This window comes from Bombus fervidus, chromosome 6 (genome assembly GCF_041682495.2).
Source record: "Bombus fervidus isolate BK054 chromosome 6, iyBomFerv1, whole genome shotgun sequence".
NCBI classification, from domain to species: domain Eukaryota; kingdom Metazoa; phylum Arthropoda; class Insecta; order Hymenoptera; family Apidae; genus Bombus; species Bombus fervidus.
In genome coordinates this window covers 10,454,139-10,473,486 of record NC_091522.1, presented here as the reverse complement: position 1 = coordinate 10,473,486, position 19,348 = coordinate 10,454,139, and the positions used below count along the sequence as shown (strand labels likewise).

The 19,348-nt window shown below is 36.4% G+C and overlaps 1 protein-coding gene across 10 annotated transcripts in view; it reads left to right on the top strand.

The window, feature by feature from the left end:
• LOC139987909 (uncharacterized) overlaps positions 1–19,348 on the top strand; it is a 586,680-nt gene that overhangs the window by 515,693 nt on the left and 51,639 nt on the right. For all 10 annotated transcript variants that reach the window (XR_011799964.1, XR_011799965.1, XR_011799963.1 and 7 more), the window contains 2 exons: positions 1,165–1,240; positions 7,791–7,893. Coding sequence is in view for 3 of the 10 variants with exons in the window: in XM_072004726.1 (XP_071860827.1) it covers positions 1,165–1,240; positions 7,791–7,893 (179 nt within the window). In the remaining 7 variants the exon portion in view is untranslated. The remainder of the gene's footprint in view (positions 1–1,164; positions 1,241–7,790; positions 7,894–19,348) is intronic.

Below are 19,348 nucleotides of genomic sequence, written 5' to 3'. Positions count from 1 at the left end.
CGTGGAATAAATTGAACCCATCGTTCAGCCGTTATTAATTCGTAATAACTGGTCAAGAGCAGATTTTTCGGTCCCGCGAAATTCTGAAAAATCATTACATCTCATTAACCGGCTGGTGGGAAAAGCAACGCGCTATTAGAGAGGTGTCTCGTTAAGTTCGAGAAAGAACTGCTTCCGCTAATCTGTTGCTTTCGTGTTACATTGTATCGGGGAAATGAGGTAAATGGAATGATTGCCAAATGTCACGGAATCCCTATCTGTTAATTCAAGATAATAAGAAGATTATAGCGCGTACTGCTTTCTTGTAACTTGTTTCTGGTTTTTTCGTCAGTTTACGAAGTAGGTGTGATTACTTATTTATTTAAACTTACGACTACGTTACAACATGAACAAAAAGAAATGGAATATATTGGAAATTTTGAATTGTTTCAATTAAATCACCAGGAATCGTAGAATGTACGGTGATGATATTTTAATGAGAGATATTTAATGACGATAGACTTAAGTAACCGTGTTACAATCCATTGACATGGACACTATGTTTGATTATTTAAAACTACGCGAGGTTCTGCCGATAGATAGAATTTCTTTCTTTTTCAAAAAAAAAAAAAAAAAAATCTTCTATAAACATATAACTAAATAAATGGACAGGATGTAATTGAAATAGTTGCACATTTTAAGTTCGTTCTTGGTTATTCAATACGAGGGAATAATACTCGTACGTTCAATTTTCAATCTTGTGAAAATTGCTTGAACTTCTCGATTGAAAACGAGTTTTCCTGGGGTTTCCTCGTTGGATTTCGCTCTCTCGTATTGGATGCATGAAATAAGTATAAATATTATGAACAAAATTTAAAAAGTATTGTAAATTATTCAATTTAATGCAACCTTGTTGGATGTTATACGATTAGCAGAATTTTAATCTCTGGATTTTACTTTGGTTAATTAGAGATATGTTCAATGTTGCATGGAATGCTGAAACGTTATTTTCGTACCACTAATATCGCTGTTAAAAAAAGCTTAATTAAAATTTAGAAAGATGGAAGGTTGATTATGGAAATGAGCCTTTGAACATGTAAAAAACTTTCGCGTTACATTACCGCAAGTAATTTTCAAGCACACTAGAAAATTTATATTTAACAAATGAACTTGTTTCTGTTGCAGAGATTGCAGAGTTGTAAGAGATCCACAGACGCTCAAATCCAAAGGATATGGCTTCGTTTCCTTTGTTAAAAAAGCGGTAAGTCTTACACAAGTTTAATTACATTTATTATTAATTTGCTCGACCATAAAATAATTATTTTAAATAATGCAAATTTACCGAAATTTCAAAGGATATGAAATTGTAGCTAAGATAATGATTTTAACAAGAGAAAATGAGCCTTAGCTACGATATGAGCTTGTTTTCTTCTTCTTTTTTCCAAATTGCCTTTCTACAAAATATTAGAAATCTATAGCACAAGTAAAATTCTAGTTACTATCTCTTCTATCGTAGATTCTATATATATACCACAACTAAAAGTCTTTCCCATTAACTGCAAACACTTCTGTTAATATAGTGTACAAAATACGCATCATAATTAATTAAAAGAACCAGGTAATCCTGATATCTGGTAAAAAATGAATGCTTAAAATGGTTCGTGTTTCTCAATTTAAAGAACCAATATCAACAAACATGAAACTAAGAATAACATTTCGTCTTCTAGCAACTATTGTTCCTTTCAAATCGAAGACAAACCGAACGATATTAATTTCGCCTGAGACTTGAAAAAGGCATTTCTCGTGAGCATGAATACTATATTTAAATCTCTGAATTACACTCTACGTAAAGTACGTAATGAAAACAATTATACAATTTATTTATTAATATAAATGAAACCGTTGTGAAAAGGAAAATACCAAGAACATCGACTTCGAATATGCTTCTGTACACTGTACACGTTTTCCCTATTCGTGTCTCCGTAACTCGCGCGAGAAATTTCGTTGATTAAATAGGAAAGAGGGGCTAACGCGTGACGCTTTAAAGTATCATTTTTCGAAAGGAGACGGGTCGTGTGGAACGACTTTTACCGTGACCCGCCAAATTCCGCGACGTAAATCACGGCGAAGTTAAATGTACGACCGTAAGTAAAAGAAGCCTTGCCACCGTTTATGGTGGGGTTATTCGTCGGAGCGACTGCCCCGAAGGTACGGACCCTCTCGTTTCCCCTCTGTTTTAATGTTCTATCGATCTGGACCACCGCCGGCACCTGCCTCACACCCACGGTATTACTATTGCCGAAGTATAAATTTTCCGGGTGTCTCCGTTAACCTCGAGGAACACGCGAAAATTTCTCCACTTCACTCTTCCCCGCCCCTTGGCTCACCCCTTTCGCCCCCGACCCTTACAACACTCGTATCCTACTGCCACTATATCCTTCGACCGCCGGATACACATACCTAAATCGCAGGCTCTGATCATCGTCCAACATCCTGGCTCTCTTAAGATGTACGAGGAAATGCGAATTCCCCGGATTCTCGTTTTCCTTCGGCCTCGATTATGTTACTCGGGATCGCTGCGTTTAATGAGCATCGAACCGTGTAACTCGCATCTAGGTTCCCCGAGCAACGTTGGCGAGAGAGCCTTTGGCACGGATAGAATTTTTGATTAATGCGCGAGAAAGCAGAAAACCGGAGTGACGAAATTATGGGTACGTTTGGTTAGTGGGAGAAATAGTCTTTTTTTTTTATTAATAATTTTAACGTTGCTTCGACGTCGAAGTTATTAGACATCGCCGTATGCTTTTTCGTTTATATCTATATCGTTAATGAGGATTTGGTAATTTAGAGATTTTGGTGTAGCTATGGCGTGAATGGAGATCGCGTAGGATTTATTAACTTTTCTTCTGAATTTAATCGTCTGTTCATATCGTTTGGCAGATTTACTATTCTTTTCGTAGCGTCGCAGTTTTTCCACTGCAGTATGACATGCTTCATGGTAGTTGGCATATTACGTTATATCGTTCAAAGATTGGGGTTCTTGCTTATTTAATAAGCATGAGTGGGTTAGAGCCGCGTGACCTATCTTAATTCTACTGATTAAGGTTTGTAGATAAACAAGAAACACCTCTTTCAATCGATTGAAATCTGTTAGACTGTAACATATGAAACAGAGGGTTTTGTTGTATTAATCTTCTGAATCTCTTCTTTGCGATAAATATTTTTATCTTTGCAGATGCAAAATAAGATGCGAATAATGATAAGCTTTGAATCAATTTAAATACTAGATGACGGATTGCTCTTACACAAATACCGGTAATTTTCCGATTCTGATAAATTTGTTCTTTCTTTGTATTGTATGATGTTAGCAACTTGTAGAATGTTCTTAACCAATTCTCATTGGGAATTCTTGCTACTTGATTCCAGCTGCTTCTAACTTTTATAACTTCACTGCAGATCAATAAATTGGACGTTATTACTTTTTATGCCGCAAGACACATCGCTACGTTAATAATAATTTTAACGACACCGATTAATGACACGAAATTAAAGTCTAACGCAATTATAGAGATACATTATATACTTTTATCAGGGGAACTCGGGCCATAGAAATTAACCAAATAAACGGCAGAATAAAATTATGTTCTACAAAAAATGTAAAAGTTTGTGGAAAAATATGACAAATTCGAGAAATTTTTTAATAGTGATGAATCAATGAGATCTATCGTTTTCCTTCTTCATTAAAATGTAAATGATACTACATTGCATACTTGTAAGGACTTTTACGGATTAAATTATGTCGCACCTCTTCTTCCAGATCTTCTGTTTCTTTCCCTAAAATCTTTTTAAACGCTTTTGAGGTACGTAAATATCATTCAGAAAATAAAAATACCGAGTGGAAGACGAAATAAAGATAGCATTGCACGATAGTGTACAAACACGCGTACAAAATGACGCCAACAGCGAAATCAGCGAGAGGTTCGGCCACTTTAAACGACAAGAAGCAGAATCGATAAATCCATCGGCAATAAATCAAGAAATCGGGAGTAAAAAAGGCTTTCATAACGTTCCGTCGATAAAATCCCAGCTGGAATAAGGTCGGAAGCCGATGCGGGAGAAGAGCAAAAAATTCATTTCATATTCTTAATTTCCACGTGGCTGTTGATTCCAAAATTTCCGGTGTCGACATAATATTCCCATAAAATATCCGATCGATGGATCCCGGTTCGTGTTCGAAATCTCGGGACCATGTTCTTAACGATCGATAGAAACTCGAAATCGGTCGAAAAAGCCTCGACAGATCGGATGGCCACGTCTTTCGTCCACGTGAAAACAGGCGTGTCTATATGTATGTGTGTGTGTCTATGTTTCTTTAGAGCCACGTAATCCGACGTCGCATGCCACCATGGAGCCTATGACTTAGTAATGCGTGTAAAGCAGCTGGGTGTCGCTGCTCGGGGAGTCACGAATGGCCTATAGGCGTCTCAGGCCGTACAAGAAATTCGATTTGATGTGTGCTTAGACAGCTGGAACTAGGCAGGTCTGGGCGACGAGGTCGGTAGGACGGCCGACGCGGCGCGGCGTGTCGTATAAACGGTCTGGTCACGGAAAGTGGAAGGGGCTACGAAGGTGCATTCAGCCGTTCCTACTCGTCCAGGGGTTAGGGTGTCGGAGGCTAGGAAACTGCAAGTTATCGACCGTAGTTTAGAATCGGCTTAGAGGCGAGCATTCGGTCTGTCGGTCTATCTAGGCTAACCACGCGAACGCGCGGCGTCATATCGGGAATGGAAATTCGAATCGGAAATACTTTATCCTACGAAGGGAATTGGGGAAGGGGAAGGGGGCAGGCCAACGATGTCGTAGGATAAGAAGCACAGAGAAAAGTAGAAAGGTCTGCTTGAAGATGACGGTGATGCCAATGGTATGATGCTAAGTTCCTCGCGGTATTCGAGAGGAAAGAAGAGTGAAGACGAGAGAGCGATGGAAGGTAACGGTTGGGGAAACGAGGCAAAAGGCAGACCCAAGAGTCCTCGAAATGGCGCAAATGGCGATAAGGGTGGGGTACCACCGGAATGCTACTAGGAAAGAAGGGAAACATCCCCTCTTTCGTACATACTCCCGAAGAGCTTTTCGAACAGTCAACCTTTTCGGGGGGATTCCTTCGCGACGGAAGAATATTTTTAGATTTCCTATCCGTCCTTCTTCGCATCAGAGCCGTCCAACTGCCAGCGGCACGCTGTCACGGACTACTCGCATTTACGTGAAATACGCGCGGTTGTGTGCGTCACAACCGATGTCGTTCTCTGTTATTCCACATCCATTTCTTCTCCACGGCCGTCTTACCACGGGTTACCGTTCTGCTTTTGCCTCTTCCTGCCTCCCATCTTCGCTGTCTCCTTCTGTTCACTCCCACGATTCTTCCTTATTTTTCATACGAATCCTGTAATGGACTTATGGATAGACGGATACGAGTGCCTGTTTTGTTACCCATCTCCGGAGCAAACTGCATCATCTCTCTCCTGGTTAACGTTGTCGCCACGCGATAACTACGAAAGTGTTTTTTACTAAAAAAACGAAGGCTTATTTTACGTTCGATCGAAAATCGAACATATAGAGGTAATCGAAGATTCGCTTGCTGGATATATTCCCATGGATTTCGAAGAATCGAGGGGAGATACGGCAGATCGGAGAGAATTTCGAAGCTCGTATTAAGTTCACCCGCATCGAGAAACATCATGGAGAAAGGAACGATTCCGTGGTCTCAAATTTCTAATACCATCTGCAATAAATTCTTTATTCTCTACACTATATTGCATTTGTGAATGGTTCTCTCTTAGAAAGATTAAAACTCTTACTATATTTGAGATAACAATTCCTTTTAACACGTGCTTCCTGATACGATAGAATTCCATTTATCTGAACTCGCGAGAAATAAATAAGAATAAATAGGATTTCACCAATTTTCTCTATTATTTTTCGTTCACATAGTAAGAGCCAAATAAGTGGGTTCAGTCTGTATGAATTCAGTTAATTTATTATGTTCAGATAAATGTACTTTCTGATCTTTATATCTAACAATTGTAATGGTAAACATGCTAGTATCGTTTAGAATGTAGATATAGAAAATGGAAAAAATACTTACGATGGAAAAATTATTAGAATTTACCACAAAAAGGAAAAATAACACGATATTGTGAATGTAAGCTGGAAAAAGGAAAGTAGATCTATTGCATCGACAATTGTCGTGCTAACTATTTCTATTTCTATTCGATGGCTATGTATACATATACATTTAGCGTAAGTGATATATATATGTACACATGTATTTATTACGTCTGTTCCATGCAGAGAACAGTAATAGACCACTTTTCTCAATCCACTCGAGCTATGCTTCTAAAACCAGAGCAGTAGTAAATAAAAGTTACGGCTACCATCTTGTATACTGCGAGTTACGGCCTCTAGCTGTTGGTCGTAACGTTTCACCTTTTTGTTTATTCCAGTTCTCGATCTCTTTTTTAACGCAAGGCAACACACTTACTTCGTGACTTCTCCTTTATAGGCTGTGTAAACATTCGATAATGTTTCAGAAAAATGTAATCGCCGCATCGGCATATCGTAATACGTATTTAGTATACGTATGAAATACGGTAGGCAATAAACTGATTTCTGCAGGATTTTTACAAAACTGCAATGTATAAAATAAAATATGTAACATGTAAGAATTCAAAGTTACATCGCTTTCAGAATTTATATAGCATCAAACCTTTAGAAATGAAATAATGAATTGATTCTGATTTAATTGATAAATCTAGTTAATGAAACTATCGAATTTTATTGAGGCAAAATTTGGTTTATACTGAAATAGTAAAGACTAATGCAAACTTGCCAACTACCCTTACTTTAAATTCGTTTGACGGTGGATTATTGGAAATCAGCTAGTGAATTTTAATCCTTCAATTACTTACAAATTTCATGAATTCGATCGTACTCCTATCTTATGAAACTGTAGAATAAAGTCCAACAGTGTTTAAAATCCTGTTAGATCAATTTTTAATTACTTTGATTGAATTGTTTGTATTAATTTGGTAAGGAAGTATGAAATGTAAAAATGGAACTGAATTCATTAGGAGATAGTAGATAGATAAGAAGACTGATTAGAACTAGATAAGCTGATACTATAATAATTATATGACATTTTTAACTCCAATATTATATCAACAGTTTTATACAAAAGATAGATAAATTAATATAAACGTTAAACTTATCGCAACTAAACACCATTGTAACTAAAATTTCAAATCACGACTATGTGTTGAACATGCTATGCATGTAGAACGTGGCTGGTCACCGGTTGTCTACAACTGAACCAATTTGCAACGCAAGCACTGGTCGAGAGAGGCACATTTTTAAGGACGCTGAAAAATTTGTGAAACAAGATAGAATCATTAATTTTAGACGATGTCATTAATAGAAAGGTGGCACTTTAATATTGAATAACCCGCTGCACCGTTGGCGAAAAATGATGACTATAACGCATTCCTAGTTAACCGTGTAACAACGTGTATCCATTTAATTGCTGTCTAAAAAGAAAAATTTTTTTAATTCGGCGATTGAATCTGTTTTCGAATCGTTTACAAAATTACATACAAATTTTTGGTATATTGATATTTTATAAATTAATTTGAAATAATTTTTACCATATAGCATATAGTTATGTACTATTGTACTAAGCTATCGTCGTTGCTTTATTTCAAGTACAGTTTAGTAACGTTTTCTAGTTTCACGGTACAGTTTTGCTTGTATTGTTTCAGGAAGCGGAAAGTGCCATCGGTGCCATGAATGGACAATGGCTCGGTAGCAGGAGTATTCGAACGAATTGGGCGACTCGCAAACCCCCTGCACCAAAATCCGAAGGTGAGTATTGACGTACATCTAACTTTTTCAGATCTTTATTGTACACAACAGTGGTGCATGATTGCCGTTGCAATAAACGAATCATACAATCGAGAATCCAGGGAAAGATACATATCCATTTCTGATATATCATGGTTTATACGTACACATCTTTTGAGATAGGAAAAATGGCACAGGGATACGTACACAAATAACACACTCAACTTCTACCTACACCATAGTGACGTATATATATATATATATATATACATTTAAAATACAGACGTCGATATTCGCACACAAAAATGTTCGTAGAAATTGCGTTCGATAGTTATACAAATATTACGAACAAACAAATAGGAGATGAAGATTTTGTTATGAAGCAATGAATTCGTGAAATTAATCATTTTGGATACCTGAAAATATATTTAAACGAGCTCAGAAACAGATAGAAATATACAAGCGAAAAGGAAGGAGAATGGAATTTGAAGATAGTAGTTTTTCAGTGAAACCATTGAAGTAGCGTCACCCTTAAGACGGTCTGTCGTGCATACGAAAGCGGCAAAGGGAAATTAAATATCGCGGTGGCCCTTCACGAGCGCGGAATTTTCGCCGACGCAGCCGGAATTCGATTAGGTCCAGTCGGTTGGTCCGCTAGAGAAAGCTTTCACCACGTCATTCGGGAGAGCTTAAAACGGTTTCACCACGAACGATTGCTCCGCAAAGGCGATGGTGACGTTCCGGCCTGTTCGAGGGTTTGTTAATCGATACCGCGACACGGATTTCGAGGGCATTTTTGTTCCTTCGCGAAACAAAGCGAACGAGAAAGGGAGAATCGTCACGAATATCAGTCGGCGCGAATATCAGTCTTGCGAACCTCGAATAGAATAATCGTGTTCATTCTCATTTTTGATGATCGTTCGTCACTTTTACGCGACAACCACGTTTATTATGAATCTCAAATAGAATTACCTTGATCACCCTCATTTTTTAATGACCGTTCGTCAGTTTGCTTTGTCATCATCGTTATTCACCGGTGAACAGCCGCGTTTATTGTGAATCTCAAATAGAGTCATCTTGTCCATCCTCATTTTTAACGACCGTCCGTCAGTTTACTTTATTGTCATCATTATTCACTGGTAAACAGCCAAAGCCGCGTTTATTGATGTTGTCTGAATCACTTTCCAGACATTCGCGCTCTCAAATATATTTGTTACCGATTTTTAAAATAACCCCTCTTTTAGATAAAAATAGCAAGACGGAAAATTATTGTTAAAAATTAATCATTTTCCAGAAGAAATGAAATAGCGATCGAACGTAAACAAAAGAAGTTATTATTGTATAAGTTCGAAAAAACGTTGTAGAATAATAGATACAGGGGAATACAAATTGGAGGTACATAAGCGTACATAAGCGGAGGTACATACAAATTGGAGCGACATAAATATTATTGAGCAAATTTTACAAATTCCTCTTCGTAATTACAATGTGGATCAAATAGGGTTCGATAATATAAATCGACTAAAAAGAAATTATAAATGAAATGTTGCGTTAACGTAGTTGTTCTACGTTAATGTTTTTTATTAGAACGTCTCGTATGTGAGTAGATAATATAACCGTAAAACGGACGAATGCAACGTATAGTGTGGATCGATGACGAAACAAAGAAGAAAAATAATGCTTCACGGTGACACAGCGCGTAACGCGGCCTACGTAAACAGGTGGAAATATTTAAAAAAAAGGAGAGGAGAGGAAAAAGAGCGCAACGGGTTATAATAGAAGCCCGCGTGTCTACAATTAATGCGAGCCACTCATTCATGCTATTTTATCACGCCTTTTTGTTTTCGTTTACTCGAATAAGTTGCCGTATATTGTTCACGTGTATACCGCTTACCTTTATGTTTACCAGCGACAAGATCCGATTTTATGCCTTGGGAACATAAAGACGTTGTTTTTTCGCGACCTAAACACGCGACCTTAATAAGTTGATCGTTCGGATCTAACTTGCGTTGCAACGTGAAATACCTTCTCAAGTTTTATGCAGATAATATATTTTAGATTAAAGTTCGTATCGTTTATATGTTCGATAATTTATTCAATATTTTCCCATACCATAATTATCGCGTTGTAGGAAAATTATTACGTTGGTATTTATATGTATTTATAATTTAATTTAAGCAATTTTATTTTTTATTTAATTTTTAATTTAAGCAATACTATTTATATTCGTTCCGTTTTTCTGTACTAATAGATAACTATATTTAAAATAATTAAACTGATCTAATGTATTCCGGAGTCAATTGATCTACTTTAAACTGCTATAAAGTTTTCTCATGCAAACATGTGAATAATATTGTTGACTGAATTCTGGCTTTAAAATCAGAACTCTTACATTAAACGATACAGAGAAAATTATAATTTATCATTATAATACGATGTAAGATACGATACAAAGTTATCTTTTTGAGTAACATTCATTTTGCTGCAAATATCGAATATCTTGTTTCATTATTTTTTAATATCTTTTTATATTTCTTCCGCCACGAACTAATAACAAACAATTCTATCTCTTAAAGTAATACTTATCAAATTCATTATACAATTTCTATAAATCAAGAAATAAAGAGTGCAATTACATAATCTGCGAAGCTTCATTGTTAATTAACTTCATTGGAAGTCAAAAACAATTTCACGGCAACAATAGCCAACTCCGCACAAGAGGGTATTTCCAAATTAATTGAAAGGAATTGTACGAATTGCTGCCTCACCGTGGCTCCAGATATAGGGCAACGGGTGATTTACGCGTTCGTTGGCATAATCGTCATTAGCTTGATAATTAGCACTGTTAAAGACAAGGGCCCGATGAAAGTATAAAGCTCCAAGTCGAGGCAGGATAGTAAGAATCCAATTGAAGTTATGAACTAAACGCATAATGAGCTTGGAGGTAGCACTCCGAGACCCAAGTAAGTATTATTATATTATCATAAGCGGCTCTTCGTCGTCGACCCAGGGACTCCCATCGTCCAGCCTGGTAGTCACCTCCGACCCCTCTACTAACTAATTTCATTCCGCAAGTCTTTAATTAGTATTCGTCGCGAAGCGTCCAAACTTTTTCACTAGACGAGCTAGGGCTCGCCGTCTCGTCCTACCGGGACCGTTCACCCGTATTTGCATAGGCCAAATTCACAGAGAATACTTTCTTGCCGACCACCTTTCGACGCTTAATATTCCTCGTTGGCTGGCTCTTCTAAATCTCGCATCAGGAAAAATGATTACTCGTTAATGAAATTTTTCCCCTCGTCTACTATACACATACGTAGCTAAAAATTCATTTGTTCTACCGCGTCGTGCTATTTTATTTATATGTGCTGGCAAATGGAATTAAATCGAAGCTCGGAGAAACAACACGATGAAATGTAAAATGTAAATTATTTTCGTGAAATTTCCTTTCTAATAGTCAAATCGAATTGACTCTTTTCGATTGATATTGAATGCAGCAAGTTTCGATTTTCTGTTTTCCTAATTATTAGCAACGTGCGGCTACTTTTGGCAAGATAGCTTCTATTGGTATTCATTTATTTTCAATGTAGCATATTAATTACATTTTGCATATCGTATATTTAATTTACAATGTAGCCGTTCTCGGGGAGTGGCACATGTCCGACACGTGGATGTCAGTAGTATTAATGTCCGTATTATCGGGGTAATATTCTACTGTAATACGCGTCTCTGTATTCAGCCCACTTTCTACGTCTTTTACAAAGAACTTGTACCATTTTCTGCATCGACATTTTAAACGTACATGTATATGCTATATCTAAGCATTATTGAGAAATTTTTTTGTACGTTGAGGTAGGATATTTGATTTTTTGATACGTTCGATCTAGTAACGAAGTACAGAGACAATTGTAACTCCATTTAATATGCTTTACTGAAAATTGACGTTCTTCGCGTTTAAAAAAACGATGGCAAAAGTGTCGCAACATTTTTAAGATTCCCGAAAAGTTTGTAATTTTTCGAACAGTTTATTCCCGTCTTCACGATATTTATCAGCAGTAAAATCTGAAAAAATTGAAGCTTCGAAATATGGGCCAAGGTTAATCGGGTAGCCCGTCGTTTAATCCAAAGCATTTGAAATCTTGCTGGCAATCTTTCGAGTTTTAACAAAACCTTCGAGATTCGAGCGAGCAACTTGGCGCTGGCTAAACAGAATTTCTTTTATAACGTCAATGACCACTCATTTTCACACAATATGGTTAGATTTATATTTCCATATACGAGCCTTATTTCTTCAAATTTCTATTGATGAGATTCTTACGAGTAAATAATATATTTGCGCATTCATGGATATCTGAATAACTTTGATTCGTAGTAACAATACATGAATATCAGTACAATGTTTAAAACAGATATAAACTAGCAGATTCTAACGTAATACCTTTATACAAAATCGACATATAATAATAATACATTTAGATTATTTTTATTTTAAAGTTTACCAGTAGCGGCTAACTTTTGGAAGTTAGTTACAGGACTAAATTCGAGGTATATGAGAAAAGCAAAGACAACTCGATTATAAATAAAAATCGCGAAATGTTAACGTTCTCGAAATTTAAGACATCTTTTTCTTGACCATTCTTGTGTATTCCTACCACTGTCGCTTTTCTATTTCTTGGAATTTCATTTGTCACTTTCCATTTCTCACTTTTTCTGTCTCTTATCATAAGGCTCATTTATTCATTTATCAAGCCTTATCTCACCCCGCGCAAGTGAGAAATTCTGACACGCACGAGACCAGCATATAAACGTTAAAAGTTTATCCGGTTACCAATCTGATTGTTATTCAGTTCAGCTATATCTTTCAATGGCTTCTTTAAAACCAATATTTCAACAAATTCTTCTTAACTTTTTTTTTAATTCGATTATCGAAATAAAGAATATAATGAAAATAGTATGAAGCAGTTTGACATGACAAAACGTAGCAAGTTTGTACAAATCGTCGCTGTGTGATTCTTGCGTGTTTCAATCATTGCTAATAAAATTAATTAAACGATACAAGAATAACTGCTGACGTTTTGCTGTACTGTCATTAATCGTGTTAATTACAGTTTATCGATAAACAAACACGATCCACGTAGTGTTGAGATTGCTATGAAGTGACTCTCGTGACATTCAACCTTAATATTGGATCGGTTTATATGCAATTTATTATTTATCTGAACCTATTCGCGAGAGTCGCTGGCTCAAAGCTCGTTACTCCATAACAACAAGAACACTCGAGACAGTAAATAGTCTCAATATAATGCATGCGCTTAAATAGCGCAGTTCAATGCCGAGGTGAGTGCTTTTAATGGAACAACCGCTCCACCAGACAATGCAATATTACGTCTCGTAGCTTATACGCGAAGAATTTCACATTTTTCTGAAGCACGGCTAAAGGAAAGAAAAGGTGAACCAGTAACATAATGTTCGAATAGAAAGTTATTTCGCGATGCGCTAACACACGTCGTTTCGGATAATTGTTTAATTCAATAAAAGGCTGCCTCATTTAAATCCATCGCGTTGGCAGACGTTTAGCGTTTAATATTCCATCGAATTACGGTGAAGGAAGAAATGAAATAATTCTTAAAATCTTCCTTTATGTAATAGAATGAATTAACAACGTTTATACCACGTACGTTAGGTGGTACATAGAAGTAATATGTTGCACGGAATCCTTTTGTAGTCGTAATAGCATAAAAGAAAAAGAAAGAAGGGAGAAATTAGAGACAGCACAGTTGGGGCAAAGTAGCATTTAATTTGAGAGAGTCCCGAAGTTCGTCAGCAACTAGGTCAATATTTTATAGCCCCAGCAATTAGATAATTTTGCGGTCAGGCAAAAATACGATTGCTGGCGTGTGAAAGAGACTAACTTGGGCTTGGGTTAATGTCGAAAGTTTGTATCGCCGCCGACTCTGAATCGTTCGTAACCAAACCATGACTGCTGTCGATTTCGCATCGCTACTCTTTAAAAGAATCAACGACGTTCTTTCATTTTCCGACTTTTAATCTCTGAAACGAAACTTATCGCAAAAGATATAAAACTGAAACTTGCCATACCGTATTAAAAGCCAGCGGAAGTAACGAGAGCTCGAAGACGAAGCTTCTTTTTAAAAATACCGGTATTAGGTCTAAATGTACTTTCTTTGTGTTTCACAGAACTTTCATCATCGTTATTACCCTTTTAATAACTTTGATCTAAATTCGGCAGGTCAAGTCGAAAAGTTTCAAATTATTTTAATACCAATAAACTAATTCGCGTATGGTCGCATTTTAAAAGTAGGATTAAACTGTTCCAATTAAATATCATAAGTTCTTATGTAATTGATACGCATGTATATACTATGTGATTTAATAATATATAAATGTTAAATAATTTAATATTAATAATTTAATAATCATGTGTGTACAAGTGAGTAAATATAAAAGATTTATGTCCAAGTGATAGGAAACAAAAGAATCTGCATCATAATTTCTGCTAAACTATTGTGTAGAACACTTATCGAACACAAAAAATATATCATGAATATATTATATCCTAAAATTTTAATTAATGAATAATTATCAATTTTGAATTGGCAATTGGGAGCGAAATACAAAATAAGAGAAAGCAAGCATATGAAATTAATGACAGTTACGTATTACAGTTACGTTACAATTATCGTATATCACTCATATAATTTCCATTATACCAAGTATTTCTTAACAAAAGTCAATTACGTAGCACTGTAATATTCAGAAATTGAAACGATCCTAAATTAGAAAATTAAGTACATTTGACAAATCGATATAATCAATATGACGAACTATAGTAGCAGAATAATAGAATACATCATACCACCAACCATATCAAACACGATTAAGTTACTAATTGTTAGTAATTGTATCAACTGTATTATCGGGGGATGCAACATTACGAGTAGTTAATATCGTAACGTGAGGAAATTATACGAGGGTATTGATATCCATTGGTATTAAAAATGTAATAAATTACATAAAATTAACATCACATATATATCAATGTCTAATAATCGAAGTACACATGTTTATACAAATTTATATTTTTATCGACCCAACAAAAGAAATATATCAACTGTGACATTTGTCGTTATCGTATAGAATTTTAATTTCTATTTATGTTCGTCATAATTTATTAAAGAGAACACGACGATACCGATAAATAACTCAGAAACTGGCAGAACTTTTGCATCCGCTTAATATCACGTAACAACATTGTTAATCACTAAATTCTGAATGACTTTATACGTTCGTGAAATCGTTTGTTTCGTGTGCAGCAACCTGATGTATGCGTTGGAAAATTTACAAACTCGCACAAAGTTGCACGCGAACAAGCGAAAGCGGAAAAATACGAGAGAAAGAGTAGAAAGGGAGGAGGAAGAAGAACAGGAGTATCGTAAACGAACGAAAAAGAACCAATGAATTTCGTCTTTATAGACCGTAAATAACAACACATAATTAACCCGTCTTTCTTCCACTTCGCCGCGTTTCTTCAGCGGATCGCGTGGGCAGTTAGCTATCCAGACCTAAATATACGCCTATAAAACCGGGGCTGTAAAGCAGCGAATACACGGAAGGTTCGAAGGAAATTAACGCCAATTCATCTGACCAATTTTCATCGCCGATATACGGCTAATAGTGCGTATAGATGGTACACACACGCGAATGGATTTGCGAACGCAGGCTTAACGCAACATTAACGCACCGGAACACCAGTCCATCAACGGTGACGTAAAGCCGACGTGGCGGCGTTGAATAAGCGGGCCAGTCCGTTTGCTACGGTTAAGTGTTGAGTCGTGTTGGAAATTGGCGGCGTGCTTCCCGACACTAAAGTGCGCAAGAGCTCGCGCGTGCAAGGGATACGTCGTTCCACGAAACCCCTAACCGTATTCTGCTTGAATACGACCAGTATCGAATGCGTGCCATCGACTTCTAGGCACAACCATATAATACCATCGTTCAAGAGAACGAGACACCAGAATCCATCGCTTCCCTTGAATCGATCCTTCATCCCATGATTTCTCTTGCAACCTGCATTTGTCCCCTCGAGTGAAACTAATAATTCAGTTTCTAGCGTTTTTAGTGGAAGAAACTGAATTGTTAAGTTTTCACAATTTTGAGAAAGAGCGTTGAATTTCCTAGGAATTTTATATTGAGTGTATAACGTACGAACTACTATTTCGATGGAAAAAGTAGACGATTCGAAACTATACAAAAGCAATTGTTATTCGTGTGATCGAAGACTTTTGATTGGAACGATGACATTTTAAAAGAAGACAACTGGCGTAAGTATATTTATATTACGAATATCGAAACAGAAACGTAAAAGGTTGTCGACTCAGTATGCTTGGAAATTAAATTAGAAGAGTATTGCAAAATAAGACGTACGTGCCATCTATATGTCATCGACTGACGTCGTAATTATCTCTTATTCCCCATGTCTTTTTCCGCCATCGATCGACATCACGTTCTGACACTTCCACAATTACTTGGTTAATAAACTATCAGTTGAGTATTGCCAAGGCCTTTCGTTTTATTCATAATACGAACAGAAAGCTATACGATAATATCGTACAGAATCCGGTATTTGTTATCAGCAAAGATTTGATTTTTATTCTTCATATTTTAAGTGTAATATTTTCTTACAGTTATATCCAATTGCTCGTTTTCCAGAAAAGATCGACCCAACTTTGATAAATATAATAAGGATACAGTTTCAAATTTTAGTGTATAGTTATAATTTAATAAATAAAAAGTGTAAGATGAGATAGCGATAATTACATTTGTGTTACGCATGCCTTTAGTAGAAAGAAACAGTTGAAAAAAATGTGGTTGTAAGTAATCCAATGAACATTAACAAAAATTGCAATTAAAAATCAACGTATCACTAATTACTGCTCTTCTGTCTGGAAGATTTTTCGATGCTCGTTTATATTTTTCCTTCAAATAATAATTTCCTTTTCAAAACTTCCAATTAGACAAAAGTATTTAGAATATACTGAACAAGTATATGTGTGTATTTACATAACGATTTTACTCTATTTATCTAACACAAAATTCAAGCTTCGGTAATTAAATTAAATAAATGTCCCAATCACGTTTCACACGCGTCTGTTTCAGCGATTTTTTTCACCGCATTCATATACAGATCTCTGTCTACCTTTGCTTTATCGTAGTGCAAACTTTAACGCGATACTGTACATCGAGCTTCTATTACAAGGCAGTTGTCGGCGCTTTTCTCACGATCGAAAGTAGAACCGAGTTCGGAAATCCAAGAAGTTGGGGACCACTTAGAAAGTGCTCGAGCACGCTTAATATTAAATTACGCACCGTTCTTGAACTTTCTCGCTAAATAGAAACTTTGAATATTTAGTCGTAATAAGAATATTTGGTTAGTACTGTATTTGGAACGCTGGACCTAAAATTCTTTAGAAGTTCTATTTTTCATCATGAACGCCAAAATTCTATTGATACGCCAACCGTCTATACGAAACAACATTTATAGGCATATTGTTACGACCGTTTGCGAGGAACGGGAGTCGTAAATTCCCATTACGATTAGACAATCGACGCCACGAACTGATCGATCCCCTTATTTCTGTTACGATAATAGGGGTGGTTTGATTAAGGTTACACTGAGTTAACACGTATATAATAATATCTATTCCAGTAGCTTTGTAAAGGTGGACAGCTACACTGATGCGTCGGTACAAGTTAAGTAAGAGACCTGTTACAGACGTGTTGACTATTCTAACGATGTATAAGAAGTTTCACTTAAGGATAGAACCCGTTACAGAATTGTAAACTGTTCTAACGATGAAGAACAACTTGACTTAAGGGTAGAACCCGTTACAGGCTTGTTGATCTAACGATGAGGAAAAAGTGACGAAAGTGACGATGCTGTGTCGGAGAAGAGCTAGAAAAGGATGTGTCTAGCGCACGGGACCATCGGATTTGTTAATGACATTTTTGATCGGAAAAGTGAGGGCAGCAGACATTGTTTCTGATTGGCTAATAAGACGGTTGGTGGACTAGGAAGGGTCTTAGCCGCCCTCGATAGAGAGTTGATAGTAGGAAGCATCGTACGCGAGAAAAACTAACTTTCTCGTGTTGTCCCGTAGTAAATCATAAACCTTAGAAAACGCTTCAGTAAAGAGATCTTTGTTCGATCTGAAGGACCTTAGTTAAAATTCCCGAGATTTATGGTCGGTCCTTGAGACTATTGAAGGTACGCAATAAGGATGTACGGACATCTGGCTGCCATCCTGCCCGCGGTGTATGGCCTGGTCTAGGTAGAGAGTCGGCCGACGTAACACATATGGGTTTTATTCTATTACCAACAGAAAATATTATTATCCTGATCTCAAATTAAAATACGAATGAAACGAGACTAAATGCAATTGCAAATAATTATCTGTCCAATAGGAAAGAAACTATCTCCTTTAAAACGGTTCTTGTTTAACGTTAATTCGTCTTTTCATCGGTGAGTTATCGTAGTTTATACCGAAGCGTAATTTCAAACGTTTCATTATCCCTTTCTCGCTCGTACGATCGAACCACCCACTTGCACGTCTTCGCTGACCTATCGCAAGCTTAACACCTGCGCGACGGTCAGCAAAGGCAGCCGAGTCAGCAGATTTTTTTTTTTTTATTATTATTGCATATTCGCAACGTGTGCGTCCAAGGAGAAAAAATTGGGTCAGGGCGTTTTCAAGAATTTTAGTCGCCATTCAGCATCTCTTACGTTTTAAACGCTACACTCTGAAGTGGTATATATAGATCTGTAGGAACGATTGAAATATCAACTTAAATCCAAGTATGTCTTCAACTGAATGCTCTTCTTTGTCCTAGCTTGTCCCAAAGTGGATTTACTTTGGAAATTTCCCGGTTCTTCCGGCTCCAATTTACTTTTCAAAGACAACTGTTCAATTGTTAACGCGTTGAAGGACGCTTCGATTTCGATTAATTAGGTTATTCTATTTATAGAGGAATCTCTGTAATAGAGGTATTACTGCGTCTATGCCGTAAGAATTGTAACATGGAAATAATAAAAGAGATAGGAGAAGGATGATGAGTTAATTATTGCTGTAAATTATAATGTGTACTTAACCAGAAGAAATATGCTGTGTACATTTGAATTAAATTTGTAAAAAGTGTTAATTAAAAGTGCTGTTCTTTAAATACTTAGCAGTATGCAGTTTTTAAAATTTGCTGAAGATATGTAAACATAATATATTCTTTTATTTTATGCATAACATCATTGACGTAACATATGAATGTGAAAAATGCTTTAGATAATTAGCTTTTTCTTCGACATTCATTTCCTTCAATATGTGTATAGAATTAAAACGATGAAAATAAAGGTACTTCGAGTTAAAAGTCGTTTTATACCGTTTTCAGAATAGCCTAAAATTGTCAA